The sequence below is a fragment of the Aulonocara sp. 'chitande type north' Nkhata Bay genome, linkage group LG23 (genome assembly GCF_057382095.1).
Source record: "Aulonocara sp. 'chitande type north' Nkhata Bay isolate Kocher_YH1m ecotype deep benthic linkage group LG23, A_spYH_male_GT1.1, whole genome shotgun sequence".
NCBI lineage: Eukaryota > Metazoa > Chordata > Actinopteri > Cichliformes > Cichlidae > Aulonocara > Aulonocara sp. 'chitande type north' Nkhata Bay.
In genome coordinates, this window is record NC_141365.1 from 41,197,453 (window position 1) to 41,220,332 (window position 22,880).

Sequence of the window (22,880 nt, forward strand, 5' to 3'; positions counted from 1 at the left end):
CCCTTTCATAATAAAAGACGAAACAAGGAGAGACATAGACGTGTGATGGGCTGAGTTGAAAAAGCAGGAGGAGTCACAGGAATTATTACAAAAACATAGTTTTCATTTATCTAACCCAAAAAAGCTGTGATGGATGGCCTTCGCCTCACGGTAATGCACCAAAGCTTTTAATCCGCCACCCTCCAGCCCAGAGGACATAGTTGGACTGGCCATCGGGCATACTGGGCATTTGCCCGGTGGGCCGATGGTGATTTTTCGTTTTTATGGGCCAATGGGGTTTTTTTTCATTTTTTCCCCGTAACAGTATAAACACTGAAAGGTGGTGGATTGGCCAGATGCTGGGAGATGTGTAAAAATAACTCAATTGTTTGGTGGTGGCTATTGCGGAGCTTCCACAGATTCAGTAACATTAGCAAGTGGTGGAGGCCAGCAGATGCAACACGCTGGCAGGTGGATGACGGAAAGGCACGAGGAGCAGAGGCCGGAGGCGGTGAACTGAACTTCAGGTAAGAAGTTATGACCTGCAGTCTATCTGGGTCAGATATAAACCAAGTTTAGGTGGAGTTTATTTTCGTTGTGCTGACTTTTTACAGTCAGTTACAATAACTCGTACTGCGTGAGCTAGCATGAAGGAGTTTCTATACAGCTGTTCGGTTGCTATGATGTTACTGATAGTGAACTTTATTTTATTCATAAGGTTAGTTAGTAGAGTTGCCAACGGCTCCTTAAAAAATGGAATGGTCCCTCATTCAGAGAAAATATTATGCGTTTTGTATTGAGCTGAGAAGAGACACAGTTTGTCCCGTACTTTAGCTAGAATGGGAAAAGACAAAAAGCTGGAGTTATTCTGTCTTTACGCTGCACAGCTGCCTCTTCTCTTATCCCCCCCCCCCCCCTCCCTCTTCTGTTGCTACTTTGATCATGAAACTGATCAATGATCAGCTGATCGGCTTTTCTCTCTTGTTTATTTATCTCCCACTTTGCGCCAGAAACAGGAATCAGAATACTTTATTGATTCTGATTCCTGTTTCTGGCGCAAAGTGGGAGATAAATAAACAAGAGAGAAAAGCCGATCAGCTGATCATTGGAAACCAGCGGATGTCACGCTAAACAACAGCAGCACGTTTAAGCTTGATCAGCTGTTGTTAGAATTTATTTAATATTAATTTCTAGTATCAGCTGATGTTTGCTGGAGCCACAGCTGTAAAGCTGCTGGTCATGATATCGGTTTGTATATGTGGTGAGAGGGAAACATGAAGATGAAACCAGGAGATGTCCTTACTGAATCATCAGAGCTGAACAGTGATGGAGAAACAGGTTTACCTTTTAGGTGACATGAATGAGTTGAAGGGAAGTTATGAACTGTTTCTGAGAGACAAATAACACCAGCATCCTTTTTCTAAGTAGCTGACAGCTGGTAACTGTGCAGGGACGGGTCTAGCAAAGTGTTGCCAGGGGCCAGGTAGGGCATTAACAGGGAGAGGGGGTCACAAAGAAATACTTTTCTTTCTTATTCTCATTTCAAATATTTAGCTTTTATTAAATAATTATCTGAATCTTGCGAACAAAGTTTTTATCTGACGTAAAATGTATAGAGATCATACATATACCAAAAAGACAGTGTACATCGCTGTCACAACAGCGTTTGTTTTCATTCAAAGGCTTTATGGCTTTAATACCTGGTGGGCTGGTCTGTAGTGAAAATGCCCAATTTTTTGTCCCAGTCCAGCCCTGCAGGTTAATACTGGCAGTGTCACCATGCCAGCTGACTGTATTTCATCATCAGCCAGTGTTGTTCTTTATACATCAATATTACCAAAGTTTACCATAAGGCAGCATAGAAAGTATTTACTTGCTTTCAGGTGTTATTCAAATGTTAGTCTTTTCATTTGTTTCCACACTTTTTTCCTGTTTCAAAATCAAACACCAGTTTGTGAGAAGATTATCTTCTTTTTTTAATAGGCATTGGTTTTGCATTGGCATTGGCTAATTTGCCAATTGTATGTTAAAATGTTCGTATTTTAATATTCAAAAATGTTTTTGCCCAAAACATATGTGCACTACATGTCAGTAAAAATACTATGCAAATATTGATGTCCTTGACTGCTGAATAAACACTGACTGATTGTATCTCTTGTACTTTATCAACGCAGTATCTAAAAACTTTGCACCGTAGTGGTTAAAATCTCATTCTAATAAGAGTTAAAAGCGCATTCGCTTATTAGGTTTATAGGGTTATTGAATTATGGTTAACGGTTGGTAGAATTGTTTTTAACATTATCTGACAATTACATCTGCCACCCTTCTCCAAATCTGTGCCCCTACCTGGCCCCCCCAACAACAGATTTCTAGACACGCCACTGCTCGTTTACGGAGGGTGCAAAATGCGGCAGCTTGTGTTTTAACTGGCACTCGAAGGTTTGAGCACATCTCCCCTATTTTAGCTTCACTTCACTGGCTGCCCATTTCTTTTGGCATTCATTTAAAAATTCTTTTATTTGCCTTTAAAGCTCTCCATGACCTAGCTGCATCTTAACTCTCTGAGCTGCCACAGTCTTATAAACCCACCCGCTGTCTCAGGTCAGCTGATCAGCTGTTCCTGAATGTTCCCAGGACTGAGCGCAAACTTAGAGGACATCGTGCTTTTGCTGTAGCATCTCTGAAACTGTGACACGATCTGCCTTTAGAGATTAGACAGGCTTCTTCTCTGCCTGTTCTTAAATCACTCCTGAAAACTCATCTCTTCACCCTGACCTTTGACACCTTGTAAGATGTTGGTTTTTAGTTTGAGTTTTTTAGTTTATTTTTGCTGTTTTATCTTGTTTTTAAATATAGGGCTGTTTAAAATTTTTATGTATTATGTGTTTTATTTTTTTACTGTTATGTTTTATTCTATTGTTCTTAACTCATTTACTGTACAGCACTTTGGTTTTGTCCTGGGTTTTTTAAAGTGCTTTCTCAGTAAAGATGGATTGGATTGGACTGGAAGATAAACACTTTAGTTTGCAGTACTGTGGTGAGTTCACAGTAAAGCACTGTGTTGGACTGGCGCACAGTGATTGTGGCGTTCATGGTCAGTGTTAGGTTACCTCAAGTACAGTGGATTCATTTGCATTTAAGCTGATGATGCTTAGATTAAGTCATCAAATTTCACCTTTATATCAGCTGTATAAGACAATTCTCAGGATACTGTTAGTGTAGGAAATGGAAAGACAACCAAGATATCTGTGAAACGTCTGCTTACATCTTGAATTCAGCTCCGGCGTATGTGGTAAGTTGTTAATGAGTGACTTTAATTTATTCTTTCTTCAGATGTGGCTATACACTCTACTGAGAATAAGCATACTGTCATGATATGAGTGGATCTTCAAAATAGACATCAAAATAGTTCATGGAGAAAATAAGTAGAAAAAGTAAAGATCTTCTTAGGAACAATACTGTTTGGATAATTATAACCATCATAAGCAACCGAATCATTTCAAGATGTATTTGCTCAAAAATTTATTTATTACTACAAACACTTATTTAAATTTAAACACAAGGAAAATCAACAGTTTCTAGAACTCCAACAGGGGCAGGACTTGGAGGTACTGGGATTTCAGGAGGCAGCAGAATGGTACACTGGTCAGTGTCATTATTATTGACCGGTGATGGTGGATGGCCTTGGGGGGAGCTGAGAGGTAACTCAGACCTCTTATCTTCAGGACACGTAAAGAAAACATACTTCTTTTCAGCAGCTGGAGACTTAGAGACATCCCAAGTCATCAGCCTCATGCGTTTAGGCTGAGGCAAAGGTTCCTCTTCATCCTCCACAGAAAAAACGCTTGAATATCTGCGCTTTCTGCCCAGACCTAACTCTGCAGTGGGTGGAGGTGTCAGAGGCAGAGGACACATTAAAAAGGCCAAATCATCATCCAGGGATGAACAATCATATTTAAAATCTGGATGCATGATCTTGTTTGTGTCCTTTGAATGAAAGCTGGCATCAGCAGGTGGAGGACTTGAAGAAAGTGGAACATCAGAACTCATCAGCCTCATGCGTTTAGGCATCAAATGTTCCTCTTCATCCTCCACAGAAAAAACAGCAGAATGTCTGCGCTTTCTGCAGAGACGTAACTCTGCAGTGGGTGGAGGTCTCGGAGGCAGAGGAACATCAGTAGGACACATGAAATACGCCACTTCATCATCCAGGGATGAACGATCATTTTTAAAATCTGGGTGAATGATCTTGTTTGTGTCCTTTGAATGAAAGCTGGCATCAGCAGGTGGTGGACTTGAAGAAACTGGAACATCAGAACTCATCAGCCTCATGCGTTTAGGCATCAAATGTTCCTCTTCATCCTCCACAGAAAAAACAGCAGAATATCTGCGCTTTCTGCAGAGACGTAACTCTGCAGTGGGTGGAGGTCTCGGAGGCAGAGGAACATCAGCAGGACACATGAAAAACGCCACTTCATCATCCAGGGATGAACGATCACTTTTCAAATCTGGATGCATGATCTTGTTTGTGTCCTTTGAATGAAAGCTGGCATCAGCAGGTGGTGGACTTGGGAGCTCACATGCAGGTGCACTGATAGGTCTGAACATGAAAGCGGGAACTTCATTGTCCAGAGCACAACGGTCTCCACTGGATGAGTGTGGGAGCTTCTCCTTTGCCTGTGGAGGAGGCAGACTTTGAGCCAAAGGGATCTTGTGTTGCAGAGGAACATTCAAGTCATCTGACGTTTTGCTCTGTTACATATTATTATTGTTGTTGTTGGATTTTTCTTTAAAAATTCACACGATTGAATGTTTAGAAACAGACACAGTGAAGGGTAACTTACCACAGCTTGAGCCATTTTAGGCGTCTGTCAAGGCAAAGACGCAGGATTTGGTTTCTCTGTGTAAGATTACAGGACAGTTGTCAGTTTCATTTTCAAGTCAGTTGGATAAATTCATATCAAACTTCTCAAACTGTATCATTAAAGCATTGTTTAGGTGGACAAATATGAAAGATATGAAGATAAAAACAGTAACAGCTGGCAATCAAGGGAAAACAACCTTACGAAAAAGGTCTTAATCATTATTGTTTAAAAGTAAATCTTTCAGTCCTTACTTCAGTGATTGTTTGAAGTCTCTGTGCTTGTTGTCAGTCGCAGATTTGTGTAAAATAGTTGCAGTTTGTGAATAAAGTTTGCAGGAGCTCCAAAGTTTGTCTGTTCAGTACCAAAGTAATGAGGAGACTGAGTGCAGGTTTGGAATCCTCAGTGACAGAAGAATGCAGCAATGTTTGAATTTGAATTTGTTATTGTTTTATTAACAACAACTACCAGGATCATGCCATAGCAACACAGTGATGCCCAGTCAAATGTCAGGTACAAGGGATAGCCCACATACACATCCAACAGCACAGTAAAGCAATGGGCACCAATGCCACCAGTCAGGCCTTAAAAATACCTGAGTTATATAACAGCACACTGACAGTGTCTCATACAAAAATATAAAATGTATAAATACAGTTAATATCATTTTCATTTAAATTTTATTTAATTCTCTTCATATAGTGCCAAACAGATGTCTCAAGTCGTCACTGTTACAACATAGATAAACATAAACATGAAATCCATTATTTAATTCTCTTCCATTCACTCCAGTTCAATTCAATAGCTATATAGATGGATAGACAGATACTGTATTATATACTATATTGATTCCAAATGGAGAATTAATGTGTTATATCACCAGGATAATGAATTCAAGTAGTACAATCTCCAATAAACAGACAACACACTTCAAGTTCAAAGTGCAATATGTGCAGGATCCAGGCTTTATATTGTAAGATGCAAAACGTTTATATATACAGAATATTGTTGAAAAAATAAAGAAAGTTAAAAATCAAAATAAGTTTATTGTCACTGTGGCTGATGTGATTGCAGTATGAACCCGAAAGCAGACAAGGGAGAGATGGAACTGAATCTTAACAAAAAGCAAACCATTTATTAGGTTGAAAAAACATGAACACAAAACAAGGCCCAGCAAACAGGGGCGACAACTAAAACTAAAACCTACACTGGGAATAACTCAGTATGACTATGACAACTATGACAGGAAAAACATGAACATGAATCCGAGGAGGTGCATGCGAGAAACTCTGATGAAAAAACATGAACATGAACATGGACCTAAACAGAATCAGGAGATAACCTGAAACCCGGAATAACGTGAACGGAGGAAAACAGACACACCAGCACTGACCAGAGGAAGACAGCGGACTTAAATACACAGAAAATAAAAGGGGAAGTGGAAACACAGCTGACACAAATGAACCTGACACCACAGGGGAAGCAAAATGAAACACACTGAACATGGAAACACAACCCTTTCATAATAAAAGACGAAACAAGGAGAGACATAGACGTGTGATGGGCTGAGTTGAAAAAGCAGGAGGAGTCACAGGAATTATTACAAAAACATAGTTTTCATTTATCTAACCCAAAAAAGCTGTGATGGATGGCCTTCGCCTCACGGTAATGCACCAAAGCTTTTAATCCGCCACCCTCCAGCCCAGAGGACATAGTTGGACTGGCCATCGGGCATACTGGGCATTTGCCCGGTGGGCCGATGGTGATCTTTCGTTTTTATGGGCCAATGGGGTTTTTTTTCATTTTTTCCCCGTAACAGTATAAACACTGAAAGGTGGTGGATTGGCCAGATGCTGGGAGATGTGTAAAAATAACTCAATTGTTTGGTGGTGGCTATTGCGGAGCTTCCACAGATTCAGTAACATTAGCAAGTGGTGGAGGCCAGCAGATGCAACACGCTGGCAGGTGGATGACGGAAAGGCACGAGGAGCAGAGGCCGGAGGCGGTGAACTGAACTTCAGGTAAGAAGTTATGACCTGCAGTCTATCTGGGTCAGATATAAACCAAGTTTAGGTGGAGTTTATTTTCGTTGTGCTGACTTTTTACAGTCAGTTACAATAACTCGTACTGCGTGAGCTAGCATGAAGGAGTTTCTATACAGCTGTTCGGTTGCTATGATGTTACTGATAGTGAACTTTATTTTATTCATAAGGTTAGTTAGTAGAGTTGCCAACGGCTCCTTAAAAAATGGAATGGTCCCTCATTCAGAGAAAATATTATGCGTTTTGTATTGAGCTGAGAAGAGACACAGTTTGTCCCGTACTTTAGCTAGAATGGGAAAAGACAAAAAGCTGGAGTTATTCTGTCTTTACGCTGCACAGCTGCCTCTTCTCTTATCCCCCCCCCCCCCTCCCTCTTCTGTTGCTACTTTGATCATGAAACTGATCAATGATCAGCTGATCGGCTTTTCTCTCTTGTTTATTTATCTCCCACTTTGCGCCAGAAACAGGAATCAGAATACTTTATTGATTCTGATTCCTGTTTCTGGCGCAAAGTGGGAGATAAATAAACAAGAGAGAAAAGCCGATCAGCTGATCATTGGAAACCAGCGGATGTCACGCTAAACAACAGCAGCACGTTTAAGCTTGATCAGCTGTTGTTAGAATTTATTTAATATTAATTTCTAGTATCAGCTGATGTTTGCTGGAGCCACAGCTGTAAAGCTGCTGGTCATGATATCGGTTTGTATATGTGGTGAGAGGGAAACATGAAGATGAAACCAGGAGATGTCCTTACTGAATCATCAGAGCTGAACAGTGATGGAGAAACAGGTTTACCTTTTAGGTGACATGAATGAGTTGAAGGGAAGTTATGAACTGTTTCTGAGAGACAAATAACACCAGCATCCTTTTTCTAAGTAGCTGACAGCTGGTAACTGTGCAGGGACGGGTCTAGCAAAGTGTTGCCAGGGGCCAGGTAGGGCATTAACAGGGAGAGGGGGTCACAAAGAAATACTTTTCTTTCTTATTCTCATTTCAAATATTTAGCTTTTATTAAATAATTATCTGAATCTTGCGAACAAAGTTTTTATCTGACGTAAAATGTATAGAGATCATACATATACCAAAAAGACAGTGTACATCGCTGTCACAACAGCGTTTGTTTTCATTCAAAGGCTTTATGGCTTTAATACCTGGTGGGCTGGTCTGTAGTGAAAATGCCCAATTTTTTGTCCCAGTCCAGCCCTGCAGGTTAATACTGGCAGTGTCACCATGCCAGCTGACTGTATTTCATCATCAGCCAGTGTTGTTCTTTATACATCAATATTACCAAAGTTTACCATAAGGCAGCATAGAAAGTATTTACTTGCTTTCAGGTGTTATTCAAATGTTAGTCTTTTCATTTGTTTCCACACTTTTTTCCTGTTTCAAAATCAAACACCAGTTTGTGAGAAGATTATCTTCTTTTTTTAATAGGCATTGGTTTTGCATTGGCATTGGCTAATTTGCCAATTGTATGTTAAAATGTTCGTATTTTAATATTCAAAAATGTTTTTGCCCAAAACATATGTGCACTACATGTCAGTAAAAATACTATGCAAATATTGATGTCCTTGACTGCTGAATAAACACTGACTGATTGTATCTCTTGTACTTTATCAACGCAGTATCTAAAAACTTTGCACCGTAGTGGTTAAAATCTCATTCTAATAAGAGTTAAAAGCGCATTCGCTTATTAGGTTTATAGGGTTATTGAATTATGGTTAACGGTTGGTAGAATTGTTTTTAACATTATCTGACAATTACATCTGCCACCCTTCTCCAAATCTGTGCCCCTACCTGGCCCCCCCAACAACAGATTTCTAGACACGCCACTGCTCGTTTACGGAGGGTGCAAAATGCGGCAGCTTGTGTTTTAACTGGCACTCGAAGGTTTGAGCACATCTCCCCTATTTTAGCTTCACTTCACTGGCTGCCCATTTCTTTTGGCATTCATTTAAAAATTCTTTTATTTGCCTTTAAAGCTCTCCATGACCTAGCTGCATCTTAACTCTCTGAGCTGCCACAGTCTTATAAACCCACCCGCTGTCTCAGGTCAGCTGATCAGCTGTTCCTGAATGTTCCCAGGACTGAGCGCAAACTTAGAGGACATCGTGCTTTTGCTGTAGCATCTCTGAAACTGTGACACGATCTGCCTTTAGAGATTAGACAGGCTTCTTCTCTGCCTGTTCTTAAATCACTCCTGAAAACTCATCTCTTCACCCTGACCTTTGACACCTTGTAAGATGTTGGTTTTTAGTTTGAGTTTTTTAGTTTATTTTTGCTGTTTTATCTTGTTTTTAAATATAGGGCTGTTTAAAATTTTTATGTATTATGTGTTTTATTTTTTTACTGTTATGTTTTATTCTATTGTTCTTAACTCATTTACTGTACAGCACTTTGGTTTTGTCCTGGGTTTTTTAAAGTGCTTTCTCAGTAAAGATGGATTGGATTGGACTGGAAGATAAACACTTTAGTTTGCAGTACTGTGGTGAGTTCACAGTAAAGCACTGTGTTGGACTGGCGCACAGTGATTGTGGCGTTCATGGTCAGTGTTAGGTTACCTCAAGTACAGTGGATTCATTTGCATTTAAGCTGATGATGCTTAGATTAAGTCATCAAATTTCACCTTTATATCAGCTGTATAAGACAATTCTCAGGATACTGTTAGTGTAGGAAATGGAAAGACAACCAAGATATCTGTGAAACGTCTGCTTACATCTTGAATTCAGCTCCGGCGTATGTGGTAAGTTGTTAATGAGTGACTTTAATTTATTCTTTCTTCAGATGTGGCTATACACTCTACTGAGAATAAGCATACTGTCATGATATGAGTGGATCTTCAAAATAGACATCAAAATAGTTCATGGAGAAAATAAGTAGAAAAAGTAAAGATCTTCTTAGGAACAATACTGTTTGGATAATTATAACCATCATAAGCAACCGAATCATTTCAAGATGTATTTGCTCAAAAATTTATTTATTACTACAAACACTTATTTAAATTTAAACACAAGGAAAATCAACAGTTTCTAGAACTCCAACAGGGGCAGGACTTGGAGGTACTGGGATTTCAGGAGGCAGCAGAATGGTACACTGGTCAGTGTCATTATTATTGACCGGTGATGGTGGATGGCCTTGGGGGGAGCTGAGAGGTAACTCAGACCTCTTATCTTCAGGACACGTAAAGAAAACATACTTCTTTTCAGCAGCTGGAGACTTAGAGACATCCCAAGTCATCAGCCTCATGCGTTTAGGCTGAGGCAAAGGTTCCTCTTCATCCTCCACAGAAAAAACGCTTGAATATCTGCGCTTTCTGCCCAGACCTAACTCTGCAGTGGGTGGAGGTGTCAGAGGCAGAGGACACATTAAAAAGGCCAAATCATCATCCAGGGATGAACAATCATATTTAAAATCTGGATGCATGATCTTGTTTGTGTCCTTTGAATGAAAGCTGGCATCAGCAGGTGGAGGACTTGAAGAAAGTGGAACATCAGAACTCATCAGCCTCATGCGTTTAGGCATCAAATGTTCCTCTTCATCCTCCACAGAAAAAACAGCAGAATGTCTGCGCTTTCTGCAGAGACGTAACTCTGCAGTGGGTGGAGGTCTCGGAGGCAGAGGAACATCAGTAGGACACATGAAATACGCCACTTCATCATCCAGGGATGAACGATCATTTTTAAAATCTGGGTGAATGATCTTGTTTGTGTCCTTTGAATGAAAGCTGGCATCAGCAGGTGGTGGACTTGAAGAAACTGGAACATCAGAACTCATCAGCCTCATGCGTTTAGGCATCAAATGTTCCTCTTCATCCTCCACAGAAAAAACAGCAGAATATCTGCGCTTTCTGCAGAGACGTAACTCTGCAGTGGGTGGAGGTCTCGGAGGCAGAGGAACATCAGCAGGACACATGAAAAACGCCACTTCATCATCCAGGGATGAACGATCACTTTTCAAATCTGGATGCATGATCTTGTTTGTGTCCTTTGAATGAAAGCTGGCATCAGCAGGTGGTGGACTTGGGAGCTCACATGCAGGTGCACTGATAGGTCTGAACATGAAAGCGGGAACTTCATTGTCCAGAGCACAACGGTCTCCACTGGATGAGTGTGGGAGCTTCTCCTTTGCCTGTGGAGGAAGCAGACTTTGAGCCAAAGGGATCTTGTGTTGCAGAGGAACATTCAAGTCATCTGACGTTTTGCTCTGTTACATATTATTATTGTTGTTGTTGGATTTTTCTTTAAAAATTCACACGATTTAATGTTTAGAAACAGACACAGTGAAGGGTAACTTACCACAGCTCGAGCCATTTTAGGCGTCTGTCAAGGCAAAGACGCAGGATTTGGTTTCTCTGTGTAAGATTACAGGACAGTTGTCAGTTTCATTTTCAAGTCAGTTGGATAAATTCATATCAAACTTCTCAAACTGTATCATTAAAGCATTGTTTAGGTGGACAAATATGAAAGATATGAAGATAAAAACAGTAACAGCTGGCAATCAAGGGAAAACAACCTTACGAAAAAGGTCTTAATCATTATTGTTTAAAAGTAAATCTTTCAGTCCTTACTTCAGTGATTGTTTGAAGTCTCTGTGCTTGTTGTCAGTCGCAGATTTGTGTAAAATAGTTGCAGTTTGTGAATAAAGTTTGCAGGAGCTCCAAAGTTTGTCTGTTCAGTACCAAAGTAATGAGGAGACTGAGTGCAGGTTTGGAATCCTCAGTGACAGAAGAATGCAGCAATGTTTGAATTTGAATTTGTTATTGTTTTATTAACAACAACTACCAGGATCATGCCATAGCAACACAGTGATGCCCAGTCAAATGTCAGGTACAAGGGATAGCCCACATACACATCCAACAGCACAGTAAAGCAATGGGCACCAATGCCACCAGTCAGGCCTTAAAAATACCTGAGTTATATAACAGCACACTGACAGTGTCTCATACAAAAATATAAAATGTATAAATACAGTTAATATCATTTTCATTTAAATTTTATTTAATTCTCTTCATATAGTGCCAAACAGATGTCTCAAGTCGTCACTGTTACAACATAGATAAACATAAACATGAAATCCATTATTTAATTCTCTTCCATTCACTCCAGTTCAATTCAATAGCTATATAGATGGATAGACAGATACTGTATTATATACTATATTGATTCCAAATGGAGAATTAATGTGTTATATCACCAGGATAATGAATTCAAGTAGTACAGTCTCCAATAAACAGACAACACACTTCAAGTTCAAAGTGCAATATGTGCAGGATCCAGGCTTTATATTGTAAGATGCAAAACGTTTATATATACATAATATTGTTGAAAAAATAAAGAAAGTTAAAAATCAAAATAAGTTTATTGTCACGGTGGCTGATGTGATTGCAATATGAACCCGAAAGCAGACAAGGGAGAGATGGAACTGAATCTTAACAAAAAGCAAATCATTTATTAGGTTGAAAAAACATGAACACAAAACAAGGCCCAGCAAACAGGGGCGACAACTAAAACTAAAACCTACACTGGGAATAACTCGGTATGACTATGACAACTATGACAGGAAAAACATGAACATGAATCCGAGGAGGTGCATGCGAGAAACTCTGATGAAAAAACATGAACATGAACATGAACATGGACCTAAACAGAATCAGGAGATAACCTGAAACCCGGAATAACGTGAACGGAGGAAAACAGACACACCAGCACTGACCAGAGGAAGACAGCGGACTTAAATACACAGAAAATAAAAGGGGAAGTGGAAACACAGCTGACACAAATGAACCTGACACCACAGGGGAAGCAAAATGAAACACACTGAACATGGAAACACAACCCTTTCATAATAAAAGATGAAACAAGGAGAGACAATAACGTGTGATGGGCTGAGTTGAAAAAGCAGGAGGAGTCACAGGAATTATTACAAAAACATAGTTTTCATTTATCTAACCCAAAAAAGCTGTGATGGATGGCCTTCGCCTCACGGTAATGCACCAAAGCTTTTAATCCGCCACCCTCCAGCCCAGAGGACATAGTTGGACTGGCCATCGGGCATACTGGGCATTTGCCCGGTGGGCCGATGGTGATTTTTCGTTTTTATGGGCCAATGGGTTTTTTTTTCATTTTTTCCCCGTAACAGTATAAACACTGAAAGGTGGTGGATTGGCCAGATGCTGGGAGATGTGTAAAAATAACTCAATTGTTTGGTGGTGGCTATTGCGGAGCTTCCACAGATTCAGTAACATTAGCAAGTGGTGGAGGCCAGCAGATGCAACACGCTGGCAGGTGGATGACGGAAAGGCACGAGGAGCAGAGGCCGGAGGCGGTGAACTGAACTTCAGGTAAGAAGTTATGACCTGCAGTCTATCTGGGTCAGATATAAACCAAGTTTAGGTGGAGTTTATTTTCGTTGTGCTGACTTTTTACAGTCAGTTACAATAACTCGTACTGCGTGAGCTAGCATGAAGGAGTTTCTATACAGCTGTTCGGTTGCTATGATGTTACTGATAGTGAACTTTATTTTATTCATAAGGTTAGTTAGTAGAGTTGCCAACGGCTCCTTAAAAAATGGAATGGTCCCTCATTCAGAGAAAATATTATGCGTTTTGTATTGAGCTGAGAAGAGACACAGTTTGTCCCGTACTTTAGCTAGAATGGGAAAAGACAAAAAGCTGGAGTTATTCTGTCTTTACGCTGCACAGCTGCCTCTTCTCTTATCCCCCCCCCCCCCCTCCCTCCCTCTTCTGTTGCTACTTTGATCATGAAACTGATCAATGATCAGCTGATCGGCTTTTCTCTCTTGTTTATTTATCTCCCACTTTGCGCCAGAAACAGGAATCAGAATACTTTATTGATTCTGATTCCTGTTTCTGGCGCAAAGTGGGAGATAAATAAACAAGAGAGAAAAGCCGATCAGCTGATCATTGGAAACCAGCGGATGTCACGCTAAACAACAGCAGCACGTTTAAGCTTGATCAGCTGTTGTTAGAATTTATTTAATATTAATTTCTAGTATCAGCTGATGTTTGCTGGAGCCACAGCTGTAAAGCTGCTGGTCATGATATCGGTTTGTATATGTGGTGAGAGGGAAACATGAAGATGAAACCAGGAGATGTCCTTACTGAATCATCAGAGCTGAACAGTGATGGAGAAACAGGTTTACCTTTTAGGTGACATGAATGAGTTGAAGGGAAGTTATGAACTGTTTCTGAGAGACAAATAACACCAGCATCCTTTTTCTAAGTAGCTGACAGCTGGTAACTGTGCAGGGGCGGGTCTAGCAAAGTGTTGCCAGGGGCCAGGTAGGGCATTAACAGGGAGAGGGGGTCACAAAGAAATACTTTTCTTTCTTATTCTCATTTCAAATATTTAGCTTTTATTAAATAATTATCTGAATCTTGCGAACAAAGTTTTTATCTGACGTAAAATGTATAGAGATCATACATATACCAAAAAGACAGTGTACATCACTGTCACAACAGCGTTTGTTTTCATTCAAAGGCTTTATGGCTTTAATACCTGGTGGGCTGGTCTGTAGTGAAAATGCCCAATTTTTTGTCCCAGTCCAGCCCTGCAGGTTAATACTGGCAGTGTCACCATGCCAGCTGACTGTATTTCATCATCAGCCAGTGTTGTTCTTTATACATCAATATTACCAAAGTTTACCATAAGGCAGCATAGAAAGTATTTACTTGCTTTCAGGTGTTATTCAAATGTTAGTCTTTTCATTTGTTTCCACACTTTTTTCCTGTTTCAAAATCAAACACCAGTTTGTGAGAAGATTATCTTCTTTTTTTAATAGGCATTGGTTTTGCATTGGCATTGGCTAATTTGCCAATTGTATGTTAAAATGTTCGTATTTTAATATTAAAAAATGTTTTTGCCCAAAACATATGTGCACTACATGTCAGTAAAAATACTATGCAAATATTGATGTCCTTGACTGCTGAATAAACACTGACTGATTGTATCTCTTGTACTTTATCAACGCAGTATCTAAAAACTTTGCACCGTAGTGGTTAAAATCTCATTCTAATAAGAGTTAAAAGCGCATTCGCTTATTAGGTTTATAGGGTTATTGAATTATGGTTAACGGTTGGTAGAATTGTTTTTAACATTATCTGACAATTACATCTGCCACCCTTCTCCAAATCTGTGCCCCTACCTGGCCCCCCCAACAAAAGATTTCTAGACACGCCACTGCTCGTTTACGGAGGGTGCAAAATGCGGCAGCTTGTGTTTTAACTGGCACTCGAAGGTTTGAGCACATCTCCCCTATTTTAGCTTCACTTCACTGTCTGCCCATTTCTTTTGGCATTCATTTTAAAATTCTTTTATTTGCCTTTAAAGCTCTCCATGACCTAGCTGCATCTTAACTCTCTGAGCTGCCACAGTCTTATAAACCCACCCGCTGTCTCAGGTCAGCTGTTCCTGAATGTTCCCAGGACTGAGCGCAAACTTAGAGGACATCGTGCTTTTGCTGTAGCATCTCTGAAACTGTGACACGATCTGCCTTTAGAGATTAGACAGGCTTCTTCTCTGCCTGTTCTTAAATCACTCCTGAAAACTCATCTCTTCACCCTGACCTTTGACACCTTGTAAGATGTTGGTTTTTAGTTTGAGTTTTTTAGTTTATTTTTGCTGTTTTATCTTGTTTTTAAATATAGGGCTGTTTAAATTTTTTATGTATTATGTGTTTTATTTTCTTACTGTTAAGTTTATTCTATTGTTGGGTATTTTAAAGTGCTTTCTCAGTAAAGATGGATTGGATTGGACTGGAAGATAAACACTTTAGTTTGCAGTACTGTGGTGAGTTCACAGTAAAGCACTGTGTTGGACTGGCGCACAGTGATTGTGGCGTTCATGGTCAGTGTTAGGTTACCTCAAGTACAGTGGATTCATTTGCATTTAAGCTGATGATGCTTAGATTAAGTCATCAAATTTCACCTTTATATCAGCTGTATAAGACAATTCTCAGGATACTGTTAGTGTAGGAAATGGAAAGACAACCAAGATATCTGTGAAACGTCTGCTTACATCTTGAATTCAGCTCCGGCGTATGTGGTAAGTTGTTAATGAGTGACTTTAATTTATTCTTTCTTCAGATGTGGCTATACACTCTACTGAGAATAAGCATACTGTCATGATATGAGTGGATCTTCAAAATAGACATCAAAATAGTTCATGGAGAAAATAAGTAGAAAAAGTAAAGATCTTCTTAGGAATAATACTGTTTGGATAATTATAACCATCATAAGCAACCGAATCATTTCAAGATGTATTTGCTCAAAAATTTATTTATTACTACAAACACTTATTTAAATTTAAACACAAGGAAAATCAACAGTTTCTAGAACTCCAACAGGGGCAGGACTTGGAGGTACTGGGATTTCAGGAGGCAGCAGAATGGTACACTGGTCAGTGTCATTATTATTGACCGGTGATGGTGGATGGCCTTGGGGGGAGCTGAGAGGTAACTCAGACCTCTTATCTTCAGGACACATAAAGAAAACATACTTCTTTTCAGCAGCTGGAGACTTAGAGACATCCCAAGTCATCAGCCTCATGCGTTTAGGCTGAGGCAAAGGTTCCTCTTCATCCTCCACAGAAAAAACGCTTGAATATCTGCGCTTTCTGCCCAGACCTAACTCTGCAATGGGTGGAGGTGTCAGAGGCAGAGGACACATTAAAAAGGCCAAATCATCATCCAGGGATGAACAATCATATTTAAAATCTGGATGCATGATCTTGTTTGTGTCCTTTGAATGAAAGCTGGCATCAGCAGGTGGAGGACTTGAAGAAAGTGGAACATCAGAACTCATCAGCCTCATGCGTTTAGGCATCAAATGTTCCTCTTCATCCTCCACAGAAAAAACAGCAGAATGTCTGCGCTTTCTGCAGAGACGTAACTCTGCAGTGGGTGGAGGTCTCGGAGGCAGAGGAACATCAGCAGGACACATGAAATACGCCACTTCATCATCCAGGGATGAACGATCATTTTTCAAATCTGGGTGAATGATCTTGTTTGTGTCCTTTGAATGAAAGCTGGCATCAGCAGGTGGAGGACTTGAAGAAACTGGAACATCAGAACTCATCAGCCTCATGCGTTTAGGCATCAAATGTTCCTCTTCATCCTCCACAGAAAAAACAGCAGAATATCTGCGCTTTCTGCAGAGACGTAACTCTGCAGTGGGTGGAGGTCTCGGAGGCAGAGGAACATCAGCAGGACACATGAAAAACGCCACTTCATCATCCAGGGATGAACGATCACTTTTCAAATCTGGATGCATGATCTTGTTTGTGTCCTTTGAATGAAAGCTGGCATCAGCAGGTGGTGGACTTGGGAGCTCACATGCAGGTGCGCTGATAGGTCTGAACATGAAAGCGGGAACTTCATTGTCCAGAGCACAACGGTCTCCACTGGATGAGTGTGGGAGCTTCTCCTTTGCCTGTGGAGGAGGCAGACTTTGAGCCAAAGGGATCTTGTGTTGCAGAGGAACATTCAAGTCATCTGACATTTTGCTCTGTTACATATTATTATTGTTGTTGTTGGATTTTTCTTTAAAAATTCACACGATTGAATGTTTAGAAACAGACACAGTGAAGGGTAACTTACCACAGCTTGAGCCATTTTAGGCGTCTGTCAAGGCAAAGACGCAGGATTTGGTTTCTCTGTGTAAGATTACAGGACAGTTGTCAGTTTCATTTTCAAGTCAGTTGGATAAATTCATATCAAACTTCTCAAACTGTATCATTAAAGCATTGTTTAGGTGGACAAATATGAAAGATATGAAGATAAAAACAGTAACAGCTGGCAATCAAGGGAAAACAACCTTACGAAAAAGGTCTTAATCATTATTGTTTAAAAGTAAATCTTTCAGTCCTTACTTCAGTGATTGTTTGAAGTCTCTGTGCTTGTTGTCAGTCGCAGATTTGTGTAAAATAGTTGCAGTTTGTGAATAAAGTTTGCAGGAGCTCCAAAGTTTGTCTGTTCAGTACCAAAGTAATGAGGAGACTGAGTGCAGGTTTGGAATCCTCAGTGACAGAAGAATGCAGCAATGTTTGAATTTGAATTTGTTATTGTTTTATTAACAACAACTACCAGGATCATGCCATAGCAACACAGTGATGCCCAGTCAAATGTCAGGTACAAGGGATAGCCCACATACACATCCAACAGCACAGTAAAGCAATGGGCACCAATGCCACCAGTCAGGCCTTAAAAATACCTGAGTTATATAACAGCACACTGACAGTGTCTCATACAAAAATATAAAATGTATAAATACAGTTAATATCATTTTCATTTAAATTTTATTTAATTCTCTTCATATAGTGCCAAACAGATGTCTCAAGTCGTCACTGTTACAACATAGATAAACATAAACATGAAATCCATTATTTAATTCTCTTCCATTCACTCCAGTTCAATTCAATAGCTATATAGATGGATAGACAGATACTGTATTATATACTATATTGATTCCAAATGGAGAATTAATGTGTTATATCACCAGGATAATGAATTCAAGTAGTACAATCTCCAATAAACAGACAACACACTTCAAGTTCAAAGTGCAATATGTGCAGGATCCAGGCTTTATATTGTAAGATGCAAAATGTTTATATATACATAATAAATTTGAAAAAATAAAGAAAGTTAAAAATCAAAATAAGTTTATTGTCACGGTGGCTGATGTGATTGCAGTATGAACCCAAAAGCAGACAAGGGAGAGATGGAACTGAATCTTAACAAAAAGCAAATCATTTATTAGGTTGAAAAAACATGAACACAAAACAAGGCCCAGCAAACAGGGGCGACAACTAAAACTAAAACCTACACTGGGAATAACTCGGTATGACTATGACAACTATGACAGGAAAAACATGAACATGAATCCGAGGAGGTGCATGCGAGAAACTCTGATGAAAAAACATGAACATGAACATGGACCTAAACAGAATCAGGAGATAACCTGAAACCGGGAATAACGTGAACAGAGGAAAACAGACGCACCAGCACTGACCAGAGGAAGACAGCAGACTTAAATACACAGAAAATAAAAGGGGAAGTGGAAACACACTGACACAATCATCCTACATCCCAAAAATCAAAGTAAAAAAATTACTATTAAATTTTACTTGATAACTAAATCAAAACTAATGCACGAGGACAAAAACGATGGTTGACTGCACTGACACTTTTATTAGCAAATAAAAAAACAAAAACAATCATTTTCACTTAGTTATTGGATGTGTATATGATCTGTTTTAATAAGTTATTTATTTTCATATTGTGAAAGTCCTGTGATGCTTCAAGTTCCTCTTGCCCGTACCTCAGTTAAACCGTGCTGCTGCTCGCCGCTGTCGTATTTTTGACCCGTCCACTGCTGAGCAGTTTTTAACAGTTTTTAAGCAGAACTGTAAAATCCCGGAGTTTTTGTGCAGCCAGACTGAGGAACTGAGCTCATGGTTTTATTCCACCTACCAGATTGCTTTGGACACTGTGGCTCCGTTAAGAACCAGGCAGCCTAAAACTAAATCTGACCCCTGGCTGAAGGCTGTCAGACGCGAGTGCTGTCGAGCTGAGCGTGAATGGAAACAAGCTACAAGTGTCATTCCAGATGCTAAAGGACTGTTGGCATCAATATCAAAAAACTGTAAAAGATACCAAAAGACAACACTTATCTGACATTGTTTCATCAAACTGTCACAACCTGCATGTTTTATTTAAAACCATTAACTCTGTTCTTAGTGCACCACATACTGACTGCAGCCTGTAAACGTTTTTTTAAACACTTTTTTATTGAGAAGGTCTCCTCCACCAGGGTTCAAATCTCTTGGCAGCCCTACTGAGACCCCCAATGTGTATTTAGATACCTTGGCACAGTACGTTAAACCAGCTGTGACAAACCTGGAGGTCAAAATGAACTCTGACCTGAAGCTTGACAGTCAGATTAAGGCAGTGGTAAAATCAAGCTTCTTTCAGCTCAGGCAGCTGATAAAATAAAGACATTTATTTCACAGCAGCACTTTGAGACAGTTATCCACGCCTTTGTTAGCACTCGGCTGGATTACTGTAATGCACTTTATATAGGGATCAGTGCTTCATACATTACTCGTTTACAGAGGGTGCAAAATGCTGCAGCTTGTGTTTTAACTGGCACTCGAAGGTTTGAGCACATCTCCCCTAATTTAGCTTCACTTCACTGGCTGCCCATTTCTTTTGGCATTCATTTAAAAATTCTTTTATTTGCCTTTAAAGCTCTCCATGACCTAGCTGCATCTTAACTCTCTGAGCTGCCACAGTCTTATAAACCCACCCGCTGTCTCAGGTCAGCTGATCAGCTGTTCCTGAATGTTCCCAGGACTGAGCGCAAACTTAGAGGACATCGTGCTTTTGCTGTAGCATCTCTGAAACTGTGACACGATCTGCCTTTAGAGATTAGACAGGCTTCTTCTCTGCCTGTTCTTAAATCACTCCTGAAAACTCATCTCTTCACCCTGACCTTTGACACCTTGTAAGATGTTGGTTTTTAGTTTGAGTTTTTTAGTTTATTTTTGCTGTTTTATCTTGTTTTTAAATATAGGGCTGTTTAAATTTTTTTTATGTATTATGTGTTTTCTTTTCTTACTGTTAAGTTTTATTCTATTGTTCTTAACTCATTTACTGTACAGCACTTTGGTTTTGTCCTGGGTTTTTTAAAGTGCTTTCTCAATAAAGATGGATTGGATTGGACTGGAAGATAAACACTTTAGTTTGCAGTACTGTGGTGAGTTCACAGTAAAGCACTGTGTTGGACTGGCGCACAGTGATTGTGGCGTTCATGGTCAGTGTTAGGTTACCTCAAGTACAGTGGATTCATTTGCATTTAAGCTGATGATGCTTAGATTAAGTCATCAAATTTCACCTTTATATCAGCTGTATAAGACAATTCTCAGGATACTGTTAGTGTAGGAAATGGAAAGACAACCAAGATATCTGTGAAACATCTGCTTACATCTTGAATTCAGCTCCGGCGTATGTGGTAAGTTGTTAATGAGTGACTTTAATTTATTCTTTCTTCAGATGTGGCTATACACTCTACTGAGAATAAGCATACTGTCATGATATGAGTGGATCTTCAAAATAGACATCAAAATAGTTCATGGAGAAAATAAGTAGAAAAAGTAAAGATCTTCTTAGGAACAATACTGTTTGGATAATTATAACCATCATAAGCAACCGAATCATCTCAAGATGTATTTGCTCAAAAATTTATTTATTACTACAAACACTTATTTAAATTTAAACACAAGGAAAATCAACAGTTTCTAGAACTCCAACAGGGGCAGGACTTGGAGGTACTGGGATTTCAGGAGGCAGCAGAATGGTACACTGGTCAGTGTCATTATTATTGACCGGTGATGGTGGATGGCCTTGGGGGGAGCTGAGAGGTAACTCAGACCTCTTATCTTCAGGACACGTAAAGAAAACATACTTCTTTTCAGCAGCTGGAGACTTAGAGACATCCCAAGTCATCAGCCTCATGCGTTTAGGCTGAGGCAAAGGTTCCTCTTCATCCTCCACAGAAAAAACGCTTGAATATCTGCGCTTTCTGCCCAGACCTAACTCTGCAGTGGGTGGAGGTGTCAGAGGCAGAGGAGACATTAAAAAGGCCAAATCATCATCCAGGGATGAACAATCATATTTAAAATCTGGATGCATGATCTTGTTTGTGTCCTTTGACTGAAAGCTGGCATCAGCAGGTGGAGGAACTGAAGAAACTGGAACATCAGAACTCATCAGCCTCATGCGTTTAGGCATCAAATGTTCCTCTTCATCCTCCACAGAAAAAACAGCAGAATATCTGCGCTTTCTGCAGAGACGTAACTCTGCAGTGGGTGGAGGTCTCGGAGGCAGAGGAACATCAGTAGGACACATGAAAAACGCCACTTCATCATCCAGGGATGAACGATCATTTTTCAAATCTGGGTGAATGATCTTGTTTGTGTCCTTTGAATGAAAGCTGGCATCAGCAGGTGGAGGACTTGAAGAAACTGGAACATCAGAACTCATCAGCCTCATGCGTTTAGGCATCAAATGTTCCTCTTCATCCTCCACAGAAAAAACAGCAGAATATCTGCGCTTTCTGCAGAGACGTAACTCTGCAGTGGGTGGAGGTCTCGGAGGCAGAGGAACATCAGCAGGACACATGAAAAACGCCACTTCATCATCCAGGGATGAACGATCATTTTTCAAATCTGGGTGAATGATCTTGTTTGTGTCCTTTGAATGAAAGCTGGCATCAGCAGGTGGTGGACTTGGGAGCTCACATGCAGGTGCGCTGATAGGTCTGAACATGAAAGCGGGAACTTCATTGTCCAGAGCACAACGGTCTCCACTGGATGAGTGTGGGAGCTTCTCCTTTGCCTGTGGAGGAGGCAGACTTTGAGCCAAAGGGATCTTGTGTTGCAGAGGAACATTCAAGTCATCTGACGTTTTGCTCTGTTACATATTATTATTGTTGTTGTTGGATTTTTCTTTAAAAATTCACACGATTGAATGTTTAGAAACAGACACAGTGAAGGGTAACTTACCACAGCTCGAGCCATTTTAGGCGTCTGTCAAGGCAAAGACGCAGGATTTGGTTTCTCTGTGTAAGATTACAGGACAGTTGTCAGTTTCATTTTCAAGTCAGTTGGATAAATTCATATCAAACTTCTCAAACTGTATCATTAAAGCATTGTTTAGGTGGACAAATATGAAAGATATGAAGATAAAAACAGTAACAGCTGGCAATCAAGGGAAAACAACCTTATGAAAAAGGTCTTAATCATTATTGTTTAAAAGTAAATCTTTCAGTCCTTACTTCAGTGATTGTTTGAAGTCTCTGTGCTTGTTGTCAGTCGCAGATTTGTGTAAAATAGTTGCAGTTTGTGAATAAAGTTTGCAGGAGCTCCAAAGTTTGTCTGTTCAGTACCAAAGTAATGAGGAGACTGAGTGCAGGTTTGGAATC

General features: G+C 39.9%; 4 protein-coding genes across 4 annotated transcripts; all 4 read right to left on the reverse strand.

Annotated features, from left to right (window-relative positions):
* Positions 1-3,523: 3,523 nt before the first annotated feature.
* On the reverse strand, positions 3,524-4,838 carry LOC147302433 (uncharacterized). The gene is made up of 2 exons (XM_086282141.1): positions 4,824-4,838; positions 3,524-4,656 (listed from the first exon to the last, which is right to left on the reverse strand). Exons 1-2 carry the CDS (start codon positions 4,836-4,838, stop codon positions 3,532-3,534), a joined length of 1,140 nt encoding a protein of 379 aa, XP_086138267.1. The 3' UTR covers positions 3,524-3,531.
* A 5,040-nt stretch (positions 4,839-9,878) lies between these two features.
* LOC147302434 (uncharacterized) lies at positions 9,879-11,193 on the reverse strand. Its single transcript, XM_086282140.1, has 2 exons — positions 11,179-11,193; positions 9,879-11,011 (listed from the first exon to the last, which is right to left on the reverse strand). The coding sequence occupies exons 1-2, from the start codon at positions 11,191-11,193 to the stop codon at positions 9,887-9,889; spliced, it is 1,140 nt and encodes a 379-aa protein (XP_086138266.1). The 3' UTR covers positions 9,879-9,886.
* Positions 11,194-16,195: 5,002 nt separating this feature from the next.
* LOC147302435 (uncharacterized) lies at positions 16,196-17,512 on the reverse strand. Its single transcript, XM_086282077.1, has 2 exons — positions 17,498-17,512; positions 16,196-17,330 (listed from the first exon to the last, which is right to left on the reverse strand). The coding sequence occupies exons 1-2, from the start codon at positions 17,510-17,512 to the stop codon at positions 16,206-16,208; spliced, it is 1,140 nt and encodes a 379-aa protein (XP_086138203.1). The 3' UTR covers positions 16,196-16,205.
* Positions 17,513-21,161: 3,649 nt separating this feature from the next.
* On the reverse strand, positions 21,162-22,476 carry LOC147302436 (uncharacterized). Its single transcript, XM_086282368.1, has 2 exons — positions 22,462-22,476; positions 21,162-22,294 (listed from the first exon to the last, which is right to left on the reverse strand). Exons 1-2 carry the CDS (start codon positions 22,474-22,476, stop codon positions 21,170-21,172), a joined length of 1,140 nt encoding a protein of 379 aa, XP_086138494.1. The 3' UTR covers positions 21,162-21,169.
* Between the last annotated feature and the right edge of the window lie 404 nt (positions 22,477-22,880).